The sequence below is a fragment of the Prosopis cineraria genome, unplaced genomic scaffold (assembly GCF_029017545.1).
Source record: "Prosopis cineraria cultivar Desert tree isolate PC_DT_omini unplaced genomic scaffold, ASM2901754v1 PC10, whole genome shotgun sequence".
Classification (NCBI taxonomy): domain Eukaryota; kingdom Viridiplantae; phylum Streptophyta; class Magnoliopsida; order Fabales; family Fabaceae; genus Prosopis; species Prosopis cineraria.
In genome coordinates, this window is record NW_026555341.1 from 33,791,718 (window position 1) to 33,814,865 (window position 23,148).

At 35.6% G+C, this 23,148-nt stretch overlaps 1 protein-coding gene and 1 pseudogene across 9 annotated transcripts in view; both read left to right on the forward strand.

Moving 5' to 3' along the window:
• LOC129322649 (mediator of RNA polymerase II transcription subunit 25-like) overlaps nucleotides 1-23,148 on the forward strand; it is a 79,551-nt gene that overhangs the window by 533 nt on the left and 55,870 nt on the right. For 6 of the 9 annotated variants that reach the window (XR_008596267.1, XR_008596268.1, XR_008596269.1 and 3 more), the window contains 4 exons: nucleotides 4,879-4,977; nucleotides 7,454-7,484; nucleotides 8,634-8,697; nucleotides 9,213-9,343. Coding sequence is in view for 6 of the 9 variants with exons in the window: in XM_054968964.1 (XP_054824939.1) it covers nucleotides 4,879-4,977; nucleotides 7,454-7,484; nucleotides 8,634-8,697; nucleotides 9,213-9,343 (325 nt within the window). In the remaining 3 variants the exon portion in view is untranslated. Of the gene's footprint in view, nucleotides 1-6; nucleotides 3,399-3,745; nucleotides 3,825-4,878; nucleotides 4,978-7,453; nucleotides 7,485-8,633; nucleotides 8,698-9,212; nucleotides 9,344-23,148 lie in introns of those variants that run through there. The other 3 variants (XM_054968968.1, XM_054968967.1, XM_054968965.1) reach the window with 3 other exon arrangements.
• On the forward strand, nucleotides 11,577-23,042 carry LOC129322648 (mediator of RNA polymerase II transcription subunit 25-like; annotated as a pseudogene).

Genomic DNA, 23,148 nt, shown 5'->3' on the forward strand with positions numbered 1-23,148 from the left:
GTTCCGTTCTCTTTTGGTATCTGTGCTTAGTTATATTGAATCGTGGTTAGGGATTTTTTTCGTTACTACCTCTGAGTTATAGCGTTTTTCGGCTTTGATTTTGGTGTGTAAAAGTATAGTCTGCCTCAACTCCAATTCAAGTTTATTTCATTGACTTGATTTTTCAGATTTCAACTTCTAGCATGTTGTGTTAGTGATGTAAGTGAGTCTTATCCCTTCGTAATTACTGCCACTTACATGGAATTGACGAAACACCGTGCCCCTTCGCCTTTTCCTTTCAAGTTCTAAGAACTTGAAGATGTAATGCTAATCTTGTAAGCTAAGTTGTTCTTGTTGGTTTACATGTTGTGTTTGTTGTCTTCATTTCTAAGTTGACTGTGGATACTCTTTTTACGAAGCAAATGGCTGCAACGCAATCAGATGGTACATTCAGAAACTGATCTCAAAAGTGACACTCTGATAATTTATTTTCCGTTATTAACTATCTCTCAAGGGTCTGATTGAAGAGATATAGTTAAACCATCACTTAGTGGACTTGGGATTTGGTCATTTTAATCAAGTTGCAAAAGTTGTTTCATCAATTGTAAAAATTCTGCTGAAGTTGGATGAAATCATGGTTGAATACTGTGAATGCTTGATACATTTTCTTGGCTGCTGAATCAAACCTTGGGGAGATTGCCCCAAAGATCTAGTTGTTTAGGGGAGAGAATCAATAGCTACCTGCTTTGAATTTCTATAACATTTGGATGTTGGGTGAGTCCTGACAGCTTACCGTCATTTTAAAGGCAGGATCATTCATTGCCAATATATTTCTGGTTACATGGGCATGGGAGGTGAATTCAAATACATGATCCCCACCACCGAAAAAAAAAAAAAACAAAAGAAAAGAAGAAAAGTTAAAAATGGCAAGACCCCTGTGAACTGCATCATGTACCCTTATTTTAAGCACACTGTTGCGCTTTTCTTTTGGACCACGTATTTTTTCTTCATTTCTCTTCATTCAAGAATTAAATTTGATAGGAATGGATTCGATGCTTTCTCCTACTCTGTAGGCCCCTGCGCAATGGGAAAATTGATGCTGGACAAATAGAGCAATGAAAGAAAGAGAGAGATTATGGGATGACAGAAAGTGGGGAAGGACAGAAGTGGGAAAACACAATTCTTACACACATTCTCAGTTCTGAATTCATGTCTGACAAATCCAAATTTGTAGCAATCCTTAGAACTTGAACTGGCAAACCCCAAATGATAGAAGAGAAATCCTAAATTACTATTAATTCCCAATTAATTTAAAATACTGTTGTAACGCCTAATTACTACTGATTAATTCAATATCCAAATCACTCTAAATTTTCAATGCACGCAAATTTCATATTTTATACTCTCGTACCCAATATTTCTTTCCTATTGTGTCTGGCAGAGACAGACATGTTTATGATTCAAAAGTCTGATGTTGCATTTTTTGTTAATTTAGTTAGATTTTGCATTATTATATAATTGGTATGAGTTTTGCATTAGTGATGTCTGATGTGAGTTAAATTTTTGATATACTGTTTATTTTATTATTAAATTATTGTTTTTTACATAATATGAACCTTATAACGCTGTATGTACCTACACAACATGTTATTTGCTATTAATTAATAATGATTAAGTGAATGTGAAAGTAAAAAAATTCAGTGCCTAAAAGCTCTATTTGCCAAGAGGTTACAACAAAAATAAACGACTTTTCCTTTGTTCTTAAATTTTTAGTCATGTCTAAATGGTATCATGACACAGAGGGAGTGTGACAGTTCAACACTTAAATTAGATAAGAGATCTCATCTTTTTGTTTGCATATACTTGAGCCAACACTCTTGTATAGTTGCTGTATAATGTGTTAAAAAATTCTGTTAAAATGTCTAGTTATATAGCGTAAATTTATTTTATTTCTTTAGTAAATAGATTAGTTGGTGGTTGGTGGTTGGGGGTTAAGATAGCATTTATTATTCTATAGTGATGTACTCTTATAAATAGCATTATGTAAATGATAGTAGTGAAAATAATAAAAGAGTAGTTTTTAACCAAATTTGTTATGGTATCAGAGCCTATCTGAGGCTTAGAGTTCTTTACTGGGTTCATTTTTTGTGTTACGGTTTCAATTGTCTTCGTGCGTTAGGGTTATGAACAGGCAGGCTCACTATTGTCGGAGACTATATAGCCTACACGCGCTGGACTACCGCCTTCGCTTGCCGCCAACTGGCCGAACCTAGAAGTTCGACCAATGTCTGCTGCCACGTGCTGGCCGACTAAATCTGGCCAGTGCTGCGTTTTTGGTGTGTGAGAGCGAGTCTAGGCCTCCGTTTGGCCTCCAGTCACCTCCATTTTGCTTGGAATCTCCTTCTCTCCTTGTTTTAGTCATGTTTGACAAAAAAAACACATATGACAGTACTGGGTCTTCCTTGTTTGGGGTTTCTGGGGAGCTGCCAAGTGTTTCAGTTGCTCATCGATTGATTGGAGCCAACTTTCTAGCTTGGTCTCAGTATGTTCGTACCTTTTTAAAGGGTCCAGGGAAGCTTAGTCATTTACTTGAGGCTGGTCCTATGCCAGGAGAACCCAAGTTCAATGCTTGGGATGAAGTTGACTCAATGATAATATCTTGGCTGTGGCAATCTATAGCCCTTAAAGTTAGTCACACATGTTTGTTTCTATCCTTGGCTAAGGAGATTTGGGATACGGTGTATCGGATTTACTCAAAGGTAAAGGATGCTACCCAAATTTATGAGATACAGATCAAGATTTTCAATACCAAACAGGGCAGTAAATTTGTCACTAAATACTATATCCTTATGAAGAGTTTGTGGCAAGAATTAGACCACTATCAGTGTATTACTTTGAAAGATCATGATGCAGCTACCTTTAAACGCTTTATTGAAAAGCAGAGAATTTTTGAGCATGTTATTGGGCTTAATTCAGAATTTGTTCCTGTAAGAGTTCAAATTCTTGGTCGAGAAGATGTTCTCTCTCTCAATGAGACCATTGCCATTGTATTAGCAGAAGAAGGCCATTGAGGAGTGATGATGGAAACTCCATCAGTGGAAAGCTCTACCTTGGTGTCAAGGAATGTTGCTCCTTATTCTGTGGAAAATGAGAAACGAGGAGACTTTTCGAAGAAAGAACCTATTCGATGCTCTCATTGCAAGAAGCTGTGGCACACTAAGGAGAAGTGTTGGAAGCTGCATGGTAAGCCTCCAAATATGAAAAAAGGGCAAGCTCATGTGGCCACTGATTCTACTAGAGAGAATTCTAATCAGATTGACCTTAAGGGAGAGATTGAAAAACTAAGATCTATGCTAGAGTCACTTGACAAGGTGACTACTTCTGGTTCTGGTATAGCTATCTATTCTTGGGGTTCTCAGGTATCTCCTTTCAGCCTTCATTTGTCTTATTTTTATTTGCATTTAATACCTCAAAATAAGATTTTTTTCACTCTTGGATTGTGGATTCTAGAGCCTCAAACCATTTGACAAATTTCTCCAAGACTTTCGTATCTTATAGTCCACGCCCTAGTACTAGGAAAATCGTGTGGGGTGACGGTTCTATAGCTACTATGGTTGGTTAAGGGGATGTTAGATTGAGTAATAGTCTTTTCCTGAAGAATGTCTTGCATGTTCCTAAACTATGCACAAACCTTATCTCTGTGAAAAAACTTGCTATTGATTCTGATTATTATGTTTTATTCTTTTCTCTCTCTTATCTTTTTCAGGATCAAGAGACGAATCAGATGATCGGACTTGCTGAAGAAAGAGATGGATTTTATTTTTTTGATGAGCCAAGTGAATGTAGTAGGATTCAAAGCTTGATGGCTTCCTCCTTTTCTTAATCAAAAAAAGTCGGGTCTAGAAAAGATCATATTTGGCTTTATCATTGTCGTTTGGGTCACCCTTCGTTTAATGTTTTGAAAACTATGTTTCCTTCTTGGTTTAAAGATGTACCTGTTGAGTCCTTTTATTATGATGTTTGTGAGTTTGCAAAACATAAAAGATCTTCATATCCTATGAGTAATAAAAGAACTTCTATTCCTTTTAGCCTAATTCATAGTGATATTTGGGATCCATCTAGTGTGCCTAATGTTATCGGGTCTGGATGGTTTGTGTTCTTTATCAATGATTGCACTCGTATAACATGGATTTATTTGCTAAAACAAAAATATGATGTTGGTACTATTTTTCCCACTTTTTATAACATGATTAAAACTCAATTTAGAGTTGGGATACAAAGGTTTAGGTCTGACAATGCAAAAGATTTTTTTAATCAATCATTGTCCATATTTTTTTGATGCACATGGAATTCTACATGGATTATCCCGTGTTAATATTTTCCAACAAAATGGGGTGGTTGAGAGGAAAAATAGTCATCTTCTTAATGTTGCTAAAGCCTTATTGTTTCAAACTAATGTGCCTAAGTAATATTGGGGAGAAGCTGTTTTAACTATTACACACCTGATTAACAGACTTCTAACCCCGGTCCTTGGTTCAAAAAGTCCTATTGATGTTCTTACCCAATTTTGCCCTAATTTTAATGCATCAAGTGGACTTATACCTAGAATATTCGGATGTGTGGTCTTGGTTCATGTGCATTCTTAACAAAGGACTAAACTTGACCCTAGAGCTCTTAAATGTGTGCTTGTTAGGTATTCCTCTACTCAAAAGAGGGTCTTAGTGTTATCATCATGTCACTTTTTTCAAATCTAATTCTTATTTCAATACCCCTCTTGAAAGAGAGAGCCCTTTTAGTGAGGACTAGGTTCATGATCTCCTTGTCAACAAACTTCTTAGTTCCTTACCTAGTGAGACCTTGGATGCACCATCAACTTCTAAATCTACTCGTCCACTACAGGTTTTCACTTGAAAGAAGAGAATATCTCAACTTACACAAATCCAATCATCTAAAGCGACTCCTACTCAAACTTCTGAACCCGTGCATGAAAATTGTGAGGTAACTCCTAATCTTCCTAAAAACACTGAAATTCCTTCAAGTTCTCATGATGTTTTTGATTATCAGGATGTATCTGAAAATAATTCAGAACAGCTTGATTCGAATCTACCTATTGCTCTGAGAAAAGGGCTCGCAGTTGTATCGAAAAATTCTTATAACCAATATCTTTGTTTCTTTCCTATGAGAAATTGTCTTGCAATCATAAAGATTTATTGACTAGTTTTCATCCCATCTCAATACCACAGTCTGTATCTGAGGCATTAGTAGATGATAATTGGGTTAAGGCAATGAAGGTTGAGATGGACGCACTTAAGAACAACAATACATGGGATCTTGTTTCGTTACTGAAGGGAAAGAAGCTTGTTGGGTGTAAGTGGGTCTTCACTCTCAAATACAATTCTGATGGTTCTTTAGACAAATACAAGGCTTAGCTTGTTGCCAAAGGATATACTCAGACATATGGGGTTGACTATAAAGAAACTTTGGCCCCTGTTGTGAAAATAAATATTTTCCATATTTTATTATCTTTTGCAGCTCTCTATGACTGGGACTTGCTGGAGTTTGATGTGAAGAATGCATTCTTACATGGTGACTTAAAGGAAGAGATTTATATGGAGATTCCTTCTGATTTTAGTTCTCATCTTCCTCATGGTATTGTTTGCAAGCTAAAAAAGGCTTTGTACAGCTTGAAACAATTACCCAGGGCATGGTTTGGTAGGTTTTCAAAGGCCATGGTTGGCATAGGATTCAAACAGAGTCAAGATGATTACACTTTGTTCATCAAACATTCATCTTCAGGGGGAGTAACAATTTTACTTGTTTATATTGATGATGTCATAGTAATAGGGAGTGATTTGGAAGGGATTCAGTCTTTGCGAAGTCAATTGATGAAAGAATTTCAAATGAAAAGATTTAGGAAGGTTGAAATATTTCTTGGACATTGAAGTGGCACGTTCTAAGCATGGCATCTTCATATCCCAACATAAATATATTCTTGACCTTCTCATTGAAACAAGAAAAATGGGGTGCAAACTATGGACACTCCAATTGAACAGAATCACAGATTTTGTAAGGAAGACGTCCTAGCAAACCGAAGAAAAGTCATAAGCCTAGCAAACCTCCTCGTCCAGTGCCTTCTGTCAATAATGAATCCTATCAAAGACTTGTTGGGAAATTAATTTATCTAGCTCACACTAGGCCAGACATTGCCTACATTGTGAGCGTGGTAAGCCAATTTATGCATGATCCTAAAGAATCTTATCTACAAGCGATTTATCACATACTTGAGTATTTGAAGGGTATTTCGGGAAAAGGCATTTTGTTTAAGAGGGGGAAAAATTGACTCTTGAGACATACAAAGATGTAGATCATGGAGAGGATATGGATTCTAGAAGGTCTACATTAGGATATTGACATTTCTTGGCTGAAATCTCATTACTTGGAGGAGTAAGAAATAGGATGTAGTATCTAGATCTAGTGCTGAAGTTGAGATTAGAGCTGTAGCACTTGGAATTTGTGAGTTGTTGTGGGTGAAGATAATTTTATTTTTGAGAATCAAATGGGAAGGTCCAATGAGACTTTATTGTGACAAGTTAGTTATCAACATTGCTCATAATCCTGTACAACATGATAGGACCAAGCATGTTAAAATTGATCGACACTTTATCAAAGAGAAGTTGGAAAGTGGTCTAATCTGTACTCCCTACATACCCTCTGGTGATCAATTGGTAGATATATTCACAAAAGGATCGTCAAGTGAACATATTCATATTTTAGCATCCAAGCTGGGAATGGATGACATCCACTCTCCAACTCGAGGGGGAGTGTTAAAATGTGTAGTTAAATAATGTAAATTTATTTTATTTCTTTAATGGATAGATTAGTTGGTAGTTGGTAGTTAGAGGTTAAGATAACATTTATTACTTTGTGTTGATGTACTCTTATAAATAGCATTCTATAAATGATAGTAGTGAAAATAATAAAGGGGTAGTTTTTCACCAAATTTGTCAAATTCCATTAAAATTAGTAAAATCTCAAGAACACATGATGGAGGCTTAAAGGGATATACTTCTTACATGCTAACAATATCACTTAATAGACTATATTACATGTATCATTTTAAAATCATCAATACTTGTTATTGTAGATTAACAATATTTAATGGTAAAATGAAGCTCTGCAAATTGAGATTACTATTGTTTAAAGGCATGCTTTAGTGGGAACAACCATTATCCAGAAATATATTGAAGATAGTTGTTAATTTCACCCTTCACCACCCCCAGTTGTTCTATCTAGTGCCTAGTGATAATTATCAGTTGATTCCTTTTACATGTGCAGTAAGGTAAACCTACATCTAACAGTCCTTATATGTTAAGTCCTTCCCGTCTTAGATTAGATGAATAACTTAACTCTCCATAACTACCTCACTTTACAGTTTGTTAGCAACTATTTTTAACACCTTATGGTATTCATGCAGGTCTTTGGGTGGAAATGACACAACTGGGCAGGTATGCATGATTTCACTCAAATGAAGATAATACTATCTAGGGAAAAGATGAGAGGACTGTATTAGTGTCTCATGTGACTTGCTCACTTTTTATTAGCTCTTTTATTTAATCTGTTATACTTTTATTCACGGACGGCAAAGTAAAATCCTGTCCTCTCATTGGCATTGAGGAATAAATATTTGTTTATTATGTTGTTGGTTCTTCCTGATTTTATGCACTGGCCAGTAGATTCTTTCATTGCCAATTTTATAATTGTTATTTTTGCTTGATGCTAAAGCTCTACTAAACTAACAAGGCTTCAGCACTGGTCAGTGATGCATTGGAGATATGCATGATTTGGTCTTGATAATCTATTGGATAGTTTCAACTAATCAACTGCTTAAATATTTTTTATGTGATCTTATTTTATGCTGTTTGTAAGTCCTAAACTCTAGCTTGAAGCCGTTGTTGGCTTACTTTGATTCAATTGCTTGGGCAGAGGAAAGTTGTGTAACCGATCCAAAGGATTTATTAGGTGTTGGAAGCTTGCAAGATTTTAATGTGTTTTTGGTTGAAATTACTACTATTATAGGCAAGGGCTGCTCATATCTTCAAGGATATCTCCTTGCCCTTACTACTGTTGTGGGATAAAGTTTTGTTTACAGCCTTGTTTTGGTGCTCTGTGAATGAGTGTTTGTGTTTCAAATGAATTATAATTTTTTATTTGCACAGAGACTGAAACAGCTTTTCTATGTAGTGGAGTTTCCTCCCCGACCCCCACCCCTGCCCTTCTCTCTCTAATTTTTTCTTGATATCTTCTGGCCGCTAATGCTATATCTTCTCTTGTACCTCTGATACTGATTTTCTTTTTCTTAAAAAAGAAAGAAAGTAGCTATAAAGAAAAAAAAGAAAGAAGTATTAAGGAAATTTGCTCTGGTTGCTGCATAGGAAGACTAATCCATCCTGAAGGTTTAAGCTATTAGATGAAGTCCCTTAAATGCTATTAGCATGAGAAGTGTGGAAAAGCCTAGGCCCTCAATAATTTGTGAAGTAGAGTACATTAGTTTCTAGCTTTTACTATCTTAGTACATGTGATATTTTTTCTAGCTTGACAATAGATGTATTTTGGTTTGCTTGTCTATTAACTTCTCCTTTCCCTTTTTTATGCAGAAGCCTTCGACTTCCAATGTTGAGTTTGCATTAGTTACCTTTAGTACTCGTGGATGTTATTCTGGTACAGTCTTGCATAATCTTTTAATGGTGTTATTAAAATCTTCTCTTGTTTAGACTGCATTACTGTTGAATTATTAGGACTTCAGATGTTGATGCATGATTGTGAGTCTATTCTTTTTTCTTTCTTTTTTTTTTTGGTAAAGTGAGTCATTTCTTTAAAGTGCAGGTGTAAACATATTGTTCTATGATTCTACCACTTACTATTTCTCTTCAAGTATTCCTTTGTTACCCATCCCTTGCACTTTAAAATGATTTCTTTGACAAGGGAATTAGAAGATGAGTGTGATTTCTTTTGATGAGTTGAGTATAATTTTAAATATAGAATATATTAACAATTGTCTGTTAGTTTTGAAGTAGAGCATGGAATTGGACAAAATTTCGCTACTTACTAATTTTCAAGAATATAATCTCTTGAATATTGTGAAGTCTGAATTCTGCTCTCTTACGCCAGAAAATCTGTATGCAATTGACTAATATATGGAGTATATTTACTTGATTTGGCATCGTTGAATGCAGGTATTGTTGCGCAACGGACTGGCTGGACAAGTGACCCTGATACATTCTGGAAATGGCTTTCAGCTCTGTCCTTTGTTGGCGGTGGTTTTGATGATGCTGCAATTGCAGAAGGGCTCTCTGAAGCTATCATGGTATAATACGTTAGTTTCCTCTTTCTTTTTTATGAGTCCTGTTCTCCTTTCAAGTTTCAGTTGACTTTAAGAGTATTTCCATCTCCATAAAGCTCTCCCATTTCTTAATGCCAGCATTCCAAATTTGCTTACTTTGAATGGAGTATTCTAACGTAAGGGAGAAACGTGTATTGACATTTGGAGGATCTTGGACGAGGCCAGATTCAATGTGGGGATTGATATAGGGGCACTGTGTAAAACTTCAGCTTGTGCATACACGCTTACATGCCTGCATGTGTGTGTGTGTGTTTTTTCTTTTTGAAAGATATTTTGAAGGGGATTGGGCTTTTGCATGTCTTACCACTTTCCAGTCATTCTTTTGGTTTCCTGGGTCTGAATAAAGTGAATAACTTCTTGAGGTTGCAGAGTTTAAGGCTGCTAGGACTTGGTGTTAGGAGGAAAGAGATCGGATAATTTATTTATTGTTGATGAAATAAGAAGGTATTGTAGGAAGAGAAGGTATAACTTGTTGGATGACCTGGCATCCTTAAACCAGCAAATGCTAGAAGAGTCTTAAAAGCATACCAAATTAAGAGAAATCCTGACAAGCAAGCTTTCTAGTCTCTTGATAAAACTAACATTTATGCTTGATAAAGTTGATGCATGCATGCTAGCTGAACTTGTTATTTAAGCTATAGGCTCTCAATTTCTCATTCAAAACACTTAATTACTAGTGGCTGCAGTCCTTGAGTTTAATGCTTTAACTGTTACATTTGTTTCTGGCACAATTCTTGAAATGTTTTATTGCTTCAATAGCTCTGTAGCAAATTTTTCTTAGGAGTTTGGCTCTATAAAACTTGCACTACATTTGAAAACTAAATTATGGTTTCTAATTCTGATTGAGGTGGATTCAACTGTTTAATTTGACATCAAAACCTTGAATCTGTGAGACAACTAAAAGACTTTAGATTTTTGGAGAAAACGCAGAAGCATGTCTAACAGACAAGATGACAATTATAAAGCATGGGATGTTGGAAAGCTATAAAACTTGAAAGTAATAAAATTAACTTTTTGAATCTTTCAAAAAGGCTTGCTGATTGGTAGCAAATTTTATGGTGATGAGAACTATAGAGAGAGCAAAAGTTCAGGAGAAAAGATAGGAATTGAGCAAAAAGTGCTGTTGAATGGAGGGTATGTATGGGCCAGATGGGCCTTAGAAACAAGTCCAATTTCGTTCTTGGGCTCCTTTTCCATGGCCAAAATTCATGGTCAACCTGGATTGACTGAACAACAACAACAACAACAACAACAACAAGCCTCATCCCACTAGATGGGGTCGGTTAGATGGATTGCATGATGCCGTTGTGCTCTATCATCAACCAAGCTCTTGGGAATAATGTTAACTAAGAGATTTTATTCAATAATTTCCATAAGTGTTCTTTTTTATTTTGCTTTTCTTCTCTTTACAGCATTCAAGATTATCCGTTCCATTCTCCTTATTGGTGCCTTCCACGCTTAAATGATTTTCTCCCATTTTCCCCTCAATAGATGTCACGCTCACTTTTTTTTGTATATATTCATTTTGGATTTTATCTTTTCATGTATGCTTGCACATCCATGGAAATAAAATGGATTGGATTTAGTTGGGCTAGGGAAACTTTGTTCTCAAATTATCAATCCCTCCTTTGATGAAGTTAAAGAGCTGCTCTATAGTGGTTGTGTCTTAGCATTTTTTCATCTGCTCCAATCACAGACCCACCAAAACAAAGAACAAGAGAGAACAGAAGATTAGAGTTTGAGCTCTACTCGGTTCTTCATCTTCCTCAGTGATTAGTTAGGACCTATCTTCTTATTGGTCAAGCAAAAGACTAGGAAATATCTCATTCCTCATCATCTGTCAAATCTCAAATCACTTGTGAATTAATTATCAAGTAACCTAAATATTTGATATTCAATAATGTCTTGAAACTACTTCATATTGGAATTTGTGCTAAAACTAGTCCTATTATGTATTTGGTGGATGCAGCTCTGTGTGTTGCTATTCATTTAACCAACAACATACACCTGTTTTGGATGACCTTTACTGCATGTAAAGAGTACCTAGATTTAATTGTTAGGGTTGCTTTTCACTTTGTAGTCTTGCACACAAGTCTTCTATAATAATTAATATATTGAAATGCATTATTTAAAATTGTCAAGGGTTTCTTTTTGAAAACTTGGAATCTTATTCATGATAAAATGTTCGAATTCTCAGATGTTCCCCACTTCTCAAAATGGAAGGCAAAGTCAACAGAACGTGGACTTGCAAAAGCACTGCATTCTTGTTGCAGCAAGTAATCCCTACCCTTTGCCGACACCAGTTTATGTACCACACTGCAGAATTTAGATCAAGGTGAAACCATAGAATTAGATACAGGGAATCGTCTACATGATGCTGAAGCTGTTGCTAAAGCATTTCCTCAGGTATTCCTTTTTTTTAAAAAAAAAAATTGGTTTCTGTCTCTTTCATTGTTCCCTTATCTCTGGAATGTAATCTTTTGCATGCAGTGTTCTGTTTCTCTATCTGTTATCTGTCCAAAGAAGCTCCCCAAAATTAAAGTCATTTACAATGCGGTAAGGATGGGTTATGACTCTTTTCACAAAAGAATTATGTATTTTATTTTCAAAGGACGAGATATCAGATACTTTGTCTAATATGAACCACTCATACCACAAGCATGATCTGATAACTTAGCAAAGTGGATGCTCATATTTGTAGAGCAAAAGTAGAGCGTATTTAGTAATCTATTTGCTATTTTCCCTCCTTTTAATATTTATTTTTAAATTTAGCATGCAACTGAAATTAGCTCTTGAGCTCTTCAAGGTGTTGACTACATCCCTTTGGCAATGTAGGGGAAGCGAAACAGCTGTGCAGCAGGTCCACCTGTTGATACAAAAAATTCCCATTTTCTTGTTTTAATATCTGAAAGTTTCAGGGAAGCCTGTTCTGCATTGAGTCGTTCTGGAATCACAACTCTGCCTTCAAATCAAAGTCCTGTGAAGGTGGATGCAGGCCCTGTTGCACCAGTTACCGGGACAGTACCTACTTCTATGCCACAAGGTTGATTATAAGCTTCGCAGATGCATCGCTTATCAAAGATAGTTGTAAATGCTAGTTATGTATAAATCAATAGACTTGCTTGCTTGACACTTGTATAATCCTTTGGCATTGATTGAACACATCATACAATCTTAGATCTCAAATATATGATTTTGCACTATATTCAGCCTCTTTTATTGATATGAATGGTTTTGGGGGTGAAAGGACAGTTTACAAAGACATGAATTGACTGCAGTGCCCCTATGGTAGCATCATTGATCTGCAGTGCCTAGGTTTTTTAGGAAGGTTTAATGCCATGGCATATACTACGATAACATAGTCTTTATTTTCCATTGGAGGTCTTCTTTCATGTTTCCAAGATCATTTCCTTAATTTATATAAATTGAGATTGGAAGGTCACTAATTAAGTGGCTTATTTCTTATGTGTCTTTGCATCAAAGAAGATAATTTTTCATCCTATAGACCTAGGTTCTCCTTCTGTTGTTAAAACTAGGAGGAAATGTCATTTATACTTCTTCCTTTTAACTATCATTTCGGGAGACATTCTTAACATCAAGCTAATAAAGAGGCCAATCTAGATTGGCTGCTAAAGACAACCAAGATTTGTTAGGATATGTCAAGTGGACTTGACTTGATGTGGGAAGTTCCACATCAAACAGAATTGAGTTATATATATATATATATATTAGTGAAAGGACTCAACATTGAGCATTAAGGTTTTGGGTTAAGATGTGTTGTTGAGCCCACTCATATGCTTCCTCTTCTTACTGTTATCAGAGCATAGGATATGGCAGGGAATTATGTGAAGATGATGTTGGCAGCTTTAGTTTCAGCAAGGACTTGGTATTTGTTGCGTCTCTAGTATGGGGGAGCTTGTTGCATGGTACTAATCTTGCCTTGTATTGGTATTATCCAAGTTATATTTTACCATGAGTTTCTTTCCTTGAGGAAGATCTACTTCTTCCCATATGCCATTCTTTTTTAGGTCTTCCATCTTTTTCAAATAGCTTTTCTCAACTTAGGAATTGTAAGAGCCTCGATATCATACAGCATCTTTATTCTATCAAGATCAATGGTGAAAGCATAACATTGAGGTGAAAGGGTTTTGTAAGATGCAAATTTATCTATAGGATATAAAGAGCAATGGGAAGATCAAGATTATCAACTTCAGTTATCGGTTTGGAATCATCAGGATTACCTTGCTCTTCTTTTTTTGAATTATCTTCACTTTGTGGGTCAAGATCTAGCATTGGTTTACTACTTGGTTTCTTCATCTGTACTTAGAGAGTCAAGTCCTTCCCATTTGTGTTATTTGCATTGGTGTCTCCTCTTGTGTTAGGATTCACTTCAATTTCTGGGATGGGAATATTTTCTACCATGGTGCTACTCTTAGGATTGATACTACTCTTAGACTTGGCAGTCAAGGGTAGTGAGGAATTAGGTAAAGGTCTTTCTTCCATGGGTTGAAATTCACTCCAACTCTCCCTCAAATTGAAGACTGAGGGTAAAATGGGTTTCATCATTAAATGTGACATCACAACTAACACGCTCTTTTTAACAGGGTCATATAACACTTGTAACCTTTTGAGATGCAGAATAACCAAGGAACACATTTGACAGCTTTAGGATTAAGTTTTCCATTGTGATGAATGTGAACATATACAACGCACTCAAAAACTTTTAAAGGAAGTTTGTTCTCAAGTTAAAATGTGGGATAATTGGTGTGGAGAACTTAGAGAGGGGTCTTGAAGGATGAGGTTCTGCTAGGCATTCAATGGCTAAGATTGGTAGCATTTAGGATAGCATTGCCCCACTAAAATTTAAGAACATTGCTAATGCCTTGAAAATCTCCGGAATATGTCTATTCTTTCTCTCAAGGACTTTTGGGTAGAATTCATCGACTCTAGTAAGGTGTTGTTCAAGTATTTTGTGCCATTATCTATATGAAAGACTTGAAAACAGGAGTTGTGAACAATGTCCTATATTTCACGTCTACTTGGGAGAAACAGGAGACTGTTTATTGTTAGGATCATATCATTTATCAGCCAAGACAAACCCCTTTGAGTTTTCAGTCTTCTACCGTCATAAGGCCTGAGCATTCAATGCATCTGACAAGGGTGTTTCGTTAGCGAGATATTTGATCTTTCAACAACCTTTAATAAGTTTTATTGCCTGGGCTAGCTCACAGTAACTTTTGCCATTCAGCTTCTTTGGATTTATCATAACCGTTGGCCTTTTAAGGTTAGAAGTCATTGACATGGGACCTCTGAGCTTTAACTTGTCACAAGTTGGACATGGAGGAGCCATTGAGGCTAGAAATCATTTCAAAGTGTGTAACTTCCTCACCTAAGTTCAACTCCGTACTAGTTTGAGGCTCATTGTCTTTGATTTCTAGCTCATGCTGTAATCCTATGTGAATCATTGCATTGAAGATGTGATAGGTATCTAAGTGGGATGGGAATCTTACCCTAAAAGCTAGCTATTGAGGTTTGAGAACTAACCCACTTAAATATCCCATTAAGCATCGCATACTACTCAATGTGAGACTCGGTATCTCATACTCCCAAGTCTCCATCAAGATGATTTTTATTGATCTCACAACATTACAATAGAGGAGAATGGTAGAAAATTATTTAAGATGGTTTGGTCATGTGAAAAGAATGTAGTAGAGGCATTAGTAAGGAGGTGCAAGCAAAAAAACTCTAGGCCTATGAAGAGGGATTGAGGAAGATCAAGAAGGACACTTTAAGAAGTCATTAATCAAGATCTCTCTATTAATGGCTTATGAGAAGAATTGAGTGCAGACAAAGCTCAATTACATCGTGCGATCATTGTAGCTAACTCTTCTTAGTAGGATAAGGCTTTATTGTTGTTGTTGGCACAATATTACAATACATACAGAGCATCCCCTATGATATAAAAGGGGGAAAGCATGATACGGAGGATATACACAATTAGGGAAAATAAAAAAAAAATATAGAGCCAGATATTTAGAACCCCATGCAATTAATTCAATTAAATTCTGATAATTCTGATTTTACCATATTTCTTCGTTTACATGTTGTAATATTTGTTGTAAGATCTATTAATCTGTCTGCTTTTTCTATGAATTTTTTTAGTTAATGGATCTATCGCAAACCGGCAACCAATTCCTGCTGGGAATATGGCCCCTGCTACTATAAAAGTGGTAAGATCCTCAATTTCCCTGTATCAAATCATTATTAAAATTTAGCACTGATTTTTTTTTTTAAATTTAAATCTCAAAATGATCTTGAATTTGTCACATCTCTTCAGGAGCCCGTTCCTGTTACTTCCATGGTATCAGGACCTACTTTTCCTCATATGTCATCAGTTCCACGTGCTCCTAGTCAAGCTGTCCCAAGCTTGCAGACTTCATCTCCATCTTCTGCTTCTCAAGATATTATGCCAAGTAATGAAAATACACAGGATGTAAAGCCCGTGATGCCAGTGTCACAGGCCCTGCGTCCAGTGGGTCCTGCTCAAGCAAATGTCAACATTCTTAACAATCTTTCTCAAGCACGACAGGTCCTAAGTGGAGGAACCTCAATAGGACTTCAGTCAATGGGTCCTACTCCCGTGGCTACGCGCATGTCAAACATGATATCCAGTGGAATGGTGTCTTCTGTACCAGCAGCTCAAAATGTATTTTCATCTGGACAGTCAGGCATAAATTCAATAACTAGTTCTGGATCTCTTACTGGTCCCGTGCAGGTTGGAGCAAACTCAGGTCTTGGTTCATTAACTTCAGCCACATCAAATATGTCTGGAAATTCAAATATTGGGATTTCACAACCATTGGGAAATCTGCAAGGTACTGTTAGTATGGGTCAGCCAGGGTTAGCCATGAGCCAAGGAAACATTGCAGGAGCACAGATGGGAGTTAACACGAACCAAAATGTGATGAGTGGCCTTGGTCCATCAGTTGTCTCTTCTGGCACTGGTACAATGATTCCTACTCCTGGAATGTCTCAGCAAGTACAACCGGGGATGCAACCACTTGTTGTGAATAATGCAGCAGCTAATATGCCTTTACAGCAACAGACCTCAGGTGGTATGCAATCTACACAATCAAAATATGTGAAGGTTTGGGAGGTTTGTCTTGATCCCTTTTTAGTCCTTGTAATTCTGCCTCTTAAGCTTTTACTTTCATGCATTTTCCCTTTTCCTTACTTGAGAATATTTTAGACTAATTGGCATATTTGATATGAAATTAAGTCTTCAATTTAGAAAAATCAAGTCTGTTATTGCAAACTACAATTTTCATTTTTGTTGCAATGGTTGCCTTTTCTGTTATGGTTCACTAAGGTAGACCATAGTTTTGTCAATTCCCGATTTTGTTGGATCATGTCTTTGTTTTTCCGTTAGTATCTTTAACTTGAAGAGAATATTGAATGTTGATAAATTCAGTTTATATATCTTAGATGGATGGCCTTTCTAAATCCTCTGGTGTGTCTTCACTTCTTGCCTACATTGTGTTAGATTATCATTATCACTATTTGGTAATGACATATCATAAATGTCTGTATTGTAGGTTGCGTTTACCTTTTTGCTTTGCCACCATGTTCAATTTTTCTTTACCCCATGTAATGCAATGGTCATAACCTGTACTACCTTATTTTCTGGTAAATTCTGGATGGTTGACATTATGGAATGGACAATATCATTGCTAAGAGGTGAGGAAAAATATTGCTGAAAATTCTTATTACCTTGTGTTTATACCAAGGTTTTAAAAATTGAACCAGTCATTGAATCGATCGAGATAATGGTTCACGGGTTCACTAGTCGAACCGATTGATCATAAATTAGCATATTTTTACTTTTATATTGAAATATATAATTATAAGTATCAATATATACATGGGATGATCACTTACAGACATTTTAAAGGCAAATAGAAACTAAAATATTATAAATTTTATTTAAAATAATAGAATAAATAATTTAAAATTCAAATATGAATTTTTTGTCTACATATTGAGAAAATTTTTATGAACAATAAAAAACTAATCAAAGATCAATTAAAGAAGAAATTTATATTGGAGAGAAAGACTAAAATGTTTTATGTTCTTTCAAGTTGTGATCATCAGGCTTTTTTTGTAGGCCAATTTAAACTGAAATTTAAAATATTTTGATCAAGAAAAAATATAGATAAATACTATGAAGTGCAGATATGAAATATATGTTTCCATTATCAATAAAAAAGTCATGAATATTGACAAAAAAAATAACCAAAGATGAGATAAAAATAGAAAAAGAAGTTGTGGCCAAACAAGGACTGAAGGGCGTGCTATGGTAAGAAGTGAATCGCACATCGTGTGGGGATGAAAGATGGAAGGGATGGGGTACTCTATGAAAGGAAGTGATGGGAGGCAACCAGGCAAGGAGTAGTGTGCAATAGGAGCTCTTGTGAGCTTCAATAGGCCAAACGTTTTTGCACAAGACCCAACTTAGTCTTTTTGTCTTTTAATGTAAGTGTTCTTTTAAAAAAAAAAATTGGCTAATTCTAACTGGTCATGCCGGGTTTTGATCGGGTTATGTGGTCTTTGACTTGCTTGTTTGAGGTTACACTGAACTAGACTCAGAGCTGGTTCTCAATCCGATTAGTTGAATTGGTTTAGTTTGGTTCAGTTTTTGAAACCTTGGTTTATTCGATTGTGGTTCATTAAATCTAATATACCCTTACAATTCTGCTTTAATCTCATTGAAATTATCTCTCTGTTTTCTAAAATTCTATAAATCAATTCCATGATGTCCAGTGGCTGTAACCATAAATAATAGTAAATCATCAAATGATAAGTAGGAATTGCCCCAAAGCATAAGTCATGAAAATTTCTTATTGTTATTCTTGCATGCTTTTGCATAAGTTTTATATTCTAAATTGTTGCAATTCATTCAGGGGAGTTTATCTGGGCAAAGACAAGGACAGCCCGTATTTATCACCAAACTAGAGGTATGATCCCAAAACTTGATAATTATCTGGCTTACTTCTCTATTCATTTTATCTTAGATATCCTTATTTGACCATTGCAATAATCTTATTCATTTTCAGTTTCATTCCTCGATAATTCCTGTAATTTTGTGGCATGAATTAATTTTATGAATACTTTCTTCATGGCAGGGTTATCGGAGTATTTCAGCTTCTGAATCGTAAGTTCAGGAAGTTTTATTCTTGAAAAAATATCAATTAAGGACCACTGAAAGAAATTTATATGAATGAAGAATTACTTGTTGTCAAAAATTGAATGGATACTTGTTAATTCGGGTTAGCCTTCTATCAATAAGTATCCATTCAGACAACTTATTTTAAATTAATAACAATCCATTAGGACTTTTTTCTATTCAGATTTTGACAACAACTAGTCCTTGATTGATATAAAATTTCTCCTGCAATCCTTCATCACTATTTTCCGTTTATTTATTCTTTCTTCATGAAGTCTAGGGATCATTTTCAGTGGTTAGACTTTCTAAAACTGTCAATCCAATGTTATTTTCTTTATGGGTCGTTAAGTTGATTCTGCATTAAAGAAATTATTGACCCCTGCCACCTTGATGGCTTACTTTGAGCTACTAGATGATGATTTCCCTAGAACCATACTTTTGGTAGTGGGTAACCATTAATTTTTTTTTTTTTTTTTTTTGCCAAAACAGGGTAACCATTATTAATAAGCATCTTGAGAAGCTAACTTTTGAGTTTTTATTCTACTGATCAATGAAATCAATAAATTCCTAGAGTTTTTGATTTTGAGAGTTGGAACAGAAAAGGTCAAACTTCTAACCTCCTCACTTGGGTTTTTTTTCCTTAACAAGTATAAGGACTAGACTCTATCAACAATAGAGATTATCTCTTCTGAAGTGTTGAGGGAAAATGGAAGATCTCTTCTAATTAAATTGTAACATATACAAGGAATGAGATTTGAACTCCTAACTGCTTGCTCAAGTGACTAGAGCCCCTATTACTCAATGTGGATTTTAGAGAAGAAAATATTTTCACTTATCATTCATGTGGGATGTGATAGCATATACAGACATACATACATATATAATTATGTACAACTGGAGATAAGACAATAGAGCTCGAAAACGGGGGGAGAGGAGAAATGAGTAAGAGTAATGAAAGGACACCACATTTTAATAGGCTCAAGTTTATGTGTCCTTTCTTTTTATTTTATATTAGTTATTGGGTCCAACTTTATTTAATGTGGGATTTACCATATCCTCTTAAGTTCACTCATACTTGGATAACCTAACAACCTCCTCTTCAAATGTGAGTCCACAAGCTGCTCATATCAAATATGCCCGAAACACCAAGTTCTTGTGCTTCCAATTAGGGCCAGTCCAGTTTTCGAGTTTCAAACGGTGTGGTGCATACAAGTCCCTATTATAGCTAGTCAGTCCCATTTTAGACTTCAAATGTGTGTGAAATAACAGGCTTACAAGTCTTGAGTGAAACGAGGCTCCGATACCATGTAGATTTTAGAAGAGAAAATATTTTCTCTTATCATTCATGTGAGATACCGTAGTGTGTGTGTGTATAAGTGGAGAGAAGACAATAGAGTAAAGACTAATAATGTACAATAATTACTCAATAGTCCCACACACACACACACACAGACACACACACTAATTTTAGTTGGTATCCCACTTTAGTTATAATTCTAGTGATTTATGAAATCCATTTCAGGGTTGCCTATACGAGTTATATATTCTTGATCTAAAGAACATGTTTTTTTAACAAAGCAAAGTGTGCATGAGTATTCTGTATTATGTGCAAATGGAAGTGATTGTAACTATTTGGGTCGACATTTCTCCCATTTCTTCATAGTAAATTACCTTAAGACATACGAAATATTTAACTTTTTCATGACACATCATTTGCTCCAAATTTATATCAATATGGCTGAAGCAGTATGGGATTTTCCTAAGTGTCTTCCTGGCCTAAATCATCACCAGTTGCTTTAAATTGTCACCTATATTGGCCTAAATTGGCATTAATTATGAAAAGTTAATGACTGCTTTTTATGGGTCCCAGGCTTGCATCAGACTGGCGACACACAATGCGAATAGATCGTCTTATATCTCAAGACCACATGAATAACCAGTAATTTCTTTTTTGTGCTCAGCTTGGGTCTTGCTCATTCATGTTAGAGTGTGTAGCTGTATGTGTTCAGACATTACTCTGTAGATATTCTAACATGACAATGTTTTGACAAAAGGCAATACGTTGGGAAGGCAGATTTCCTAGTTTTTCGGGCTTTGAACCCGCATGGGTTTCTTGCTCAGCTTCAGGAAAAGAAGCTGGTAATTTATCAGTGCATCTTAGTTTTTGTTTCCCTTTTCTTTAATTTCTTCTTCTAATCTGCAACAATATCATTAATTGATAAGCCTCGCTCTAGAAAGAAGATAAAATGTAGCTGTTATAATCGGAGGATCTCCAATCAATTAAATTTGAAGATTAAAAAAAGAAATCACTTCACTAAAAATATAATATCTTAGATTACATGGAACTATGACTCTGTCTGCATGATGTTATCTTTGAAAGTAATTATTTATATTAATCTCAACTTTGTTCTGCATTCCTCCCCTAAAAAGAATGGCATGTCCCATATTGCCCTGTAAGCATAATAATTGCATGCCATATATTAATTATTAGTGGGGAAAAATAACCAATTGGTAAAATGAACCTTATATGTGAGTTTATGATATGCACTGAAATTGTATGGTTCACTATCTGTGTTTAAAAGTTGCAGTTTATCAATGTCTTGAGTACAATGGTTTCAAATTTGTCTAGGCAATATAAGTTGGGATCACAAGTGTATAACCAGTCGCTCAAAATTTGTAAATCACACTTTGTATAATTATCTGTGTTATTTCAAACTCCATTTTTGAGATGCTGAATGAGGATGGATAATTTACTTGTTTCATTGAAGGATTGTAACTGTTGTAATTTTGTGCCTGCTGCCTGCATATGCTACGAGCTTGTTTTGTGGGTATTCTTTGTTTGTTTGCATGTAAAGTGATAGTTATTGTAAACTTGAATTAGGAGAACGCGGGCAGGGCATACTTATGAGACTCATACAAAACAAACGGGCAGCATTTCCTGTGTTTTTCTTTTTAGAGTAAGTAGAAGAAGAATTGACTAGGAAAAAAAGAAGTGCAAGAGGGGGCATAAAATAAAGGGTTAAAGAGCATTTTTTCCCTTCAACTATTCTCTTAGGCATCTAGTATCCTAAATTTTTGTGTGGTGCAATTTTCTTATCAACTTTTGAAAATGGTGCAGCACCTTGCTATTAAAAAAACTAACTTTGGCTGTTAGTTGACCCAAAATATTCAAGAAAAGGATATCGAAACTTACAAAAAAGAACCCATAAAATTACAAATGAGTATTCTATAAGAAAATTGATATTAATTAAGTCCTCATTGAGGTCCCTTTTTATATATGCACAATTTTCAAAAGTGGAAGAGGGAAACTGCACCACTTGAAAGTTTAGAATATCAAATGTTTCTGAGCGAATAGTGAGAAGCAAAAATGCTTGTTTACCCTAAAATAAAATCTCCCTCCTAGGTCAATTAAAAAATAAGAAACTGAGCAAAGGAAAGGAAAGGAAAAGAGAGAGGGCTCAACAGGGCTCTGCAATCTGCTGTAATTTAAATTCTCCGCTACAACTCAACTCCACAAAAATAAGAGGTGGCTATATAATCATCTACTTAATATGATCTGTCTGGATGGACCGTTTATATTTCTTGGTTTTGGCATGCTTATTCTGGTGCTGAATTTCTTTTGTCTTTTTTTTTCCTCCTCATTTCAGTGTGCCGTTATCGAATTACCCTCACAGACGTTGCTACTATCTGTCTCTGACAAACCCTGCCGCTTGATTGGGATGCTTTTTCCTGGGGTGAGAAATTCTTAACTCAAGCTTCTTGAACATTAAATTTTCTTCTCTTTCGTGGGAATAGGGATGAATGGAATCCACACTTCTTTCCGTAATCAATTAGCTCACACATCAAAAGAATTTCTGAGTTTCTTTGAAGTATGCCGATTTTAAGGTACACGCAACATTGTGTTTATTATTATACTGTCGTGAGAGTTCGAGTGAGTACTTCTCAATTAGTTGTTGATACTTCCATTTAATGCTATTTACACTGTAGTAAGGATGGAAGTTGAGCTACTTTTCTCTTGCCCTGGAGGTGAGTTAACTATAAAGCTTAGACACCTATTTTCAAACATGTTATGTGACCAACGTGGTTGTGATGAAAGCACAATCATGTATCAACAGAACTGACCTTTGGTTTGATTATTTATACAGAACGGTCATTATCTATTTTTTATTGTTGTAAAAATGTTTGTATCATGTAAAATATTAAAAATATTCTTTATTTATGCAGTAAATTACTATACTTGCACCTTATATTTTGAAAGAACATTGTTGAATCCCCATTCACTAAGGGTAGGATCCTTGGCATGCGTGGTTGTGCAACCTAAACTTCTACCTTTCTCTACAGTCGGAAACCAACCTAAAACTCTGCACTAAGGCCCTGTTTCGTATGAGGACTGGTGAGGGTGGGACTAAGATTGAGATTGGCTAGTACCAGCTTTTTATGTTTGGTACAAGGTAATGAGAAATTGAATCCCAACCCCATCTATGTGGGATTACCCAATACCACCATCCCACCAGTATTGGAAAATTAGTCCTGAGATTGAATATTT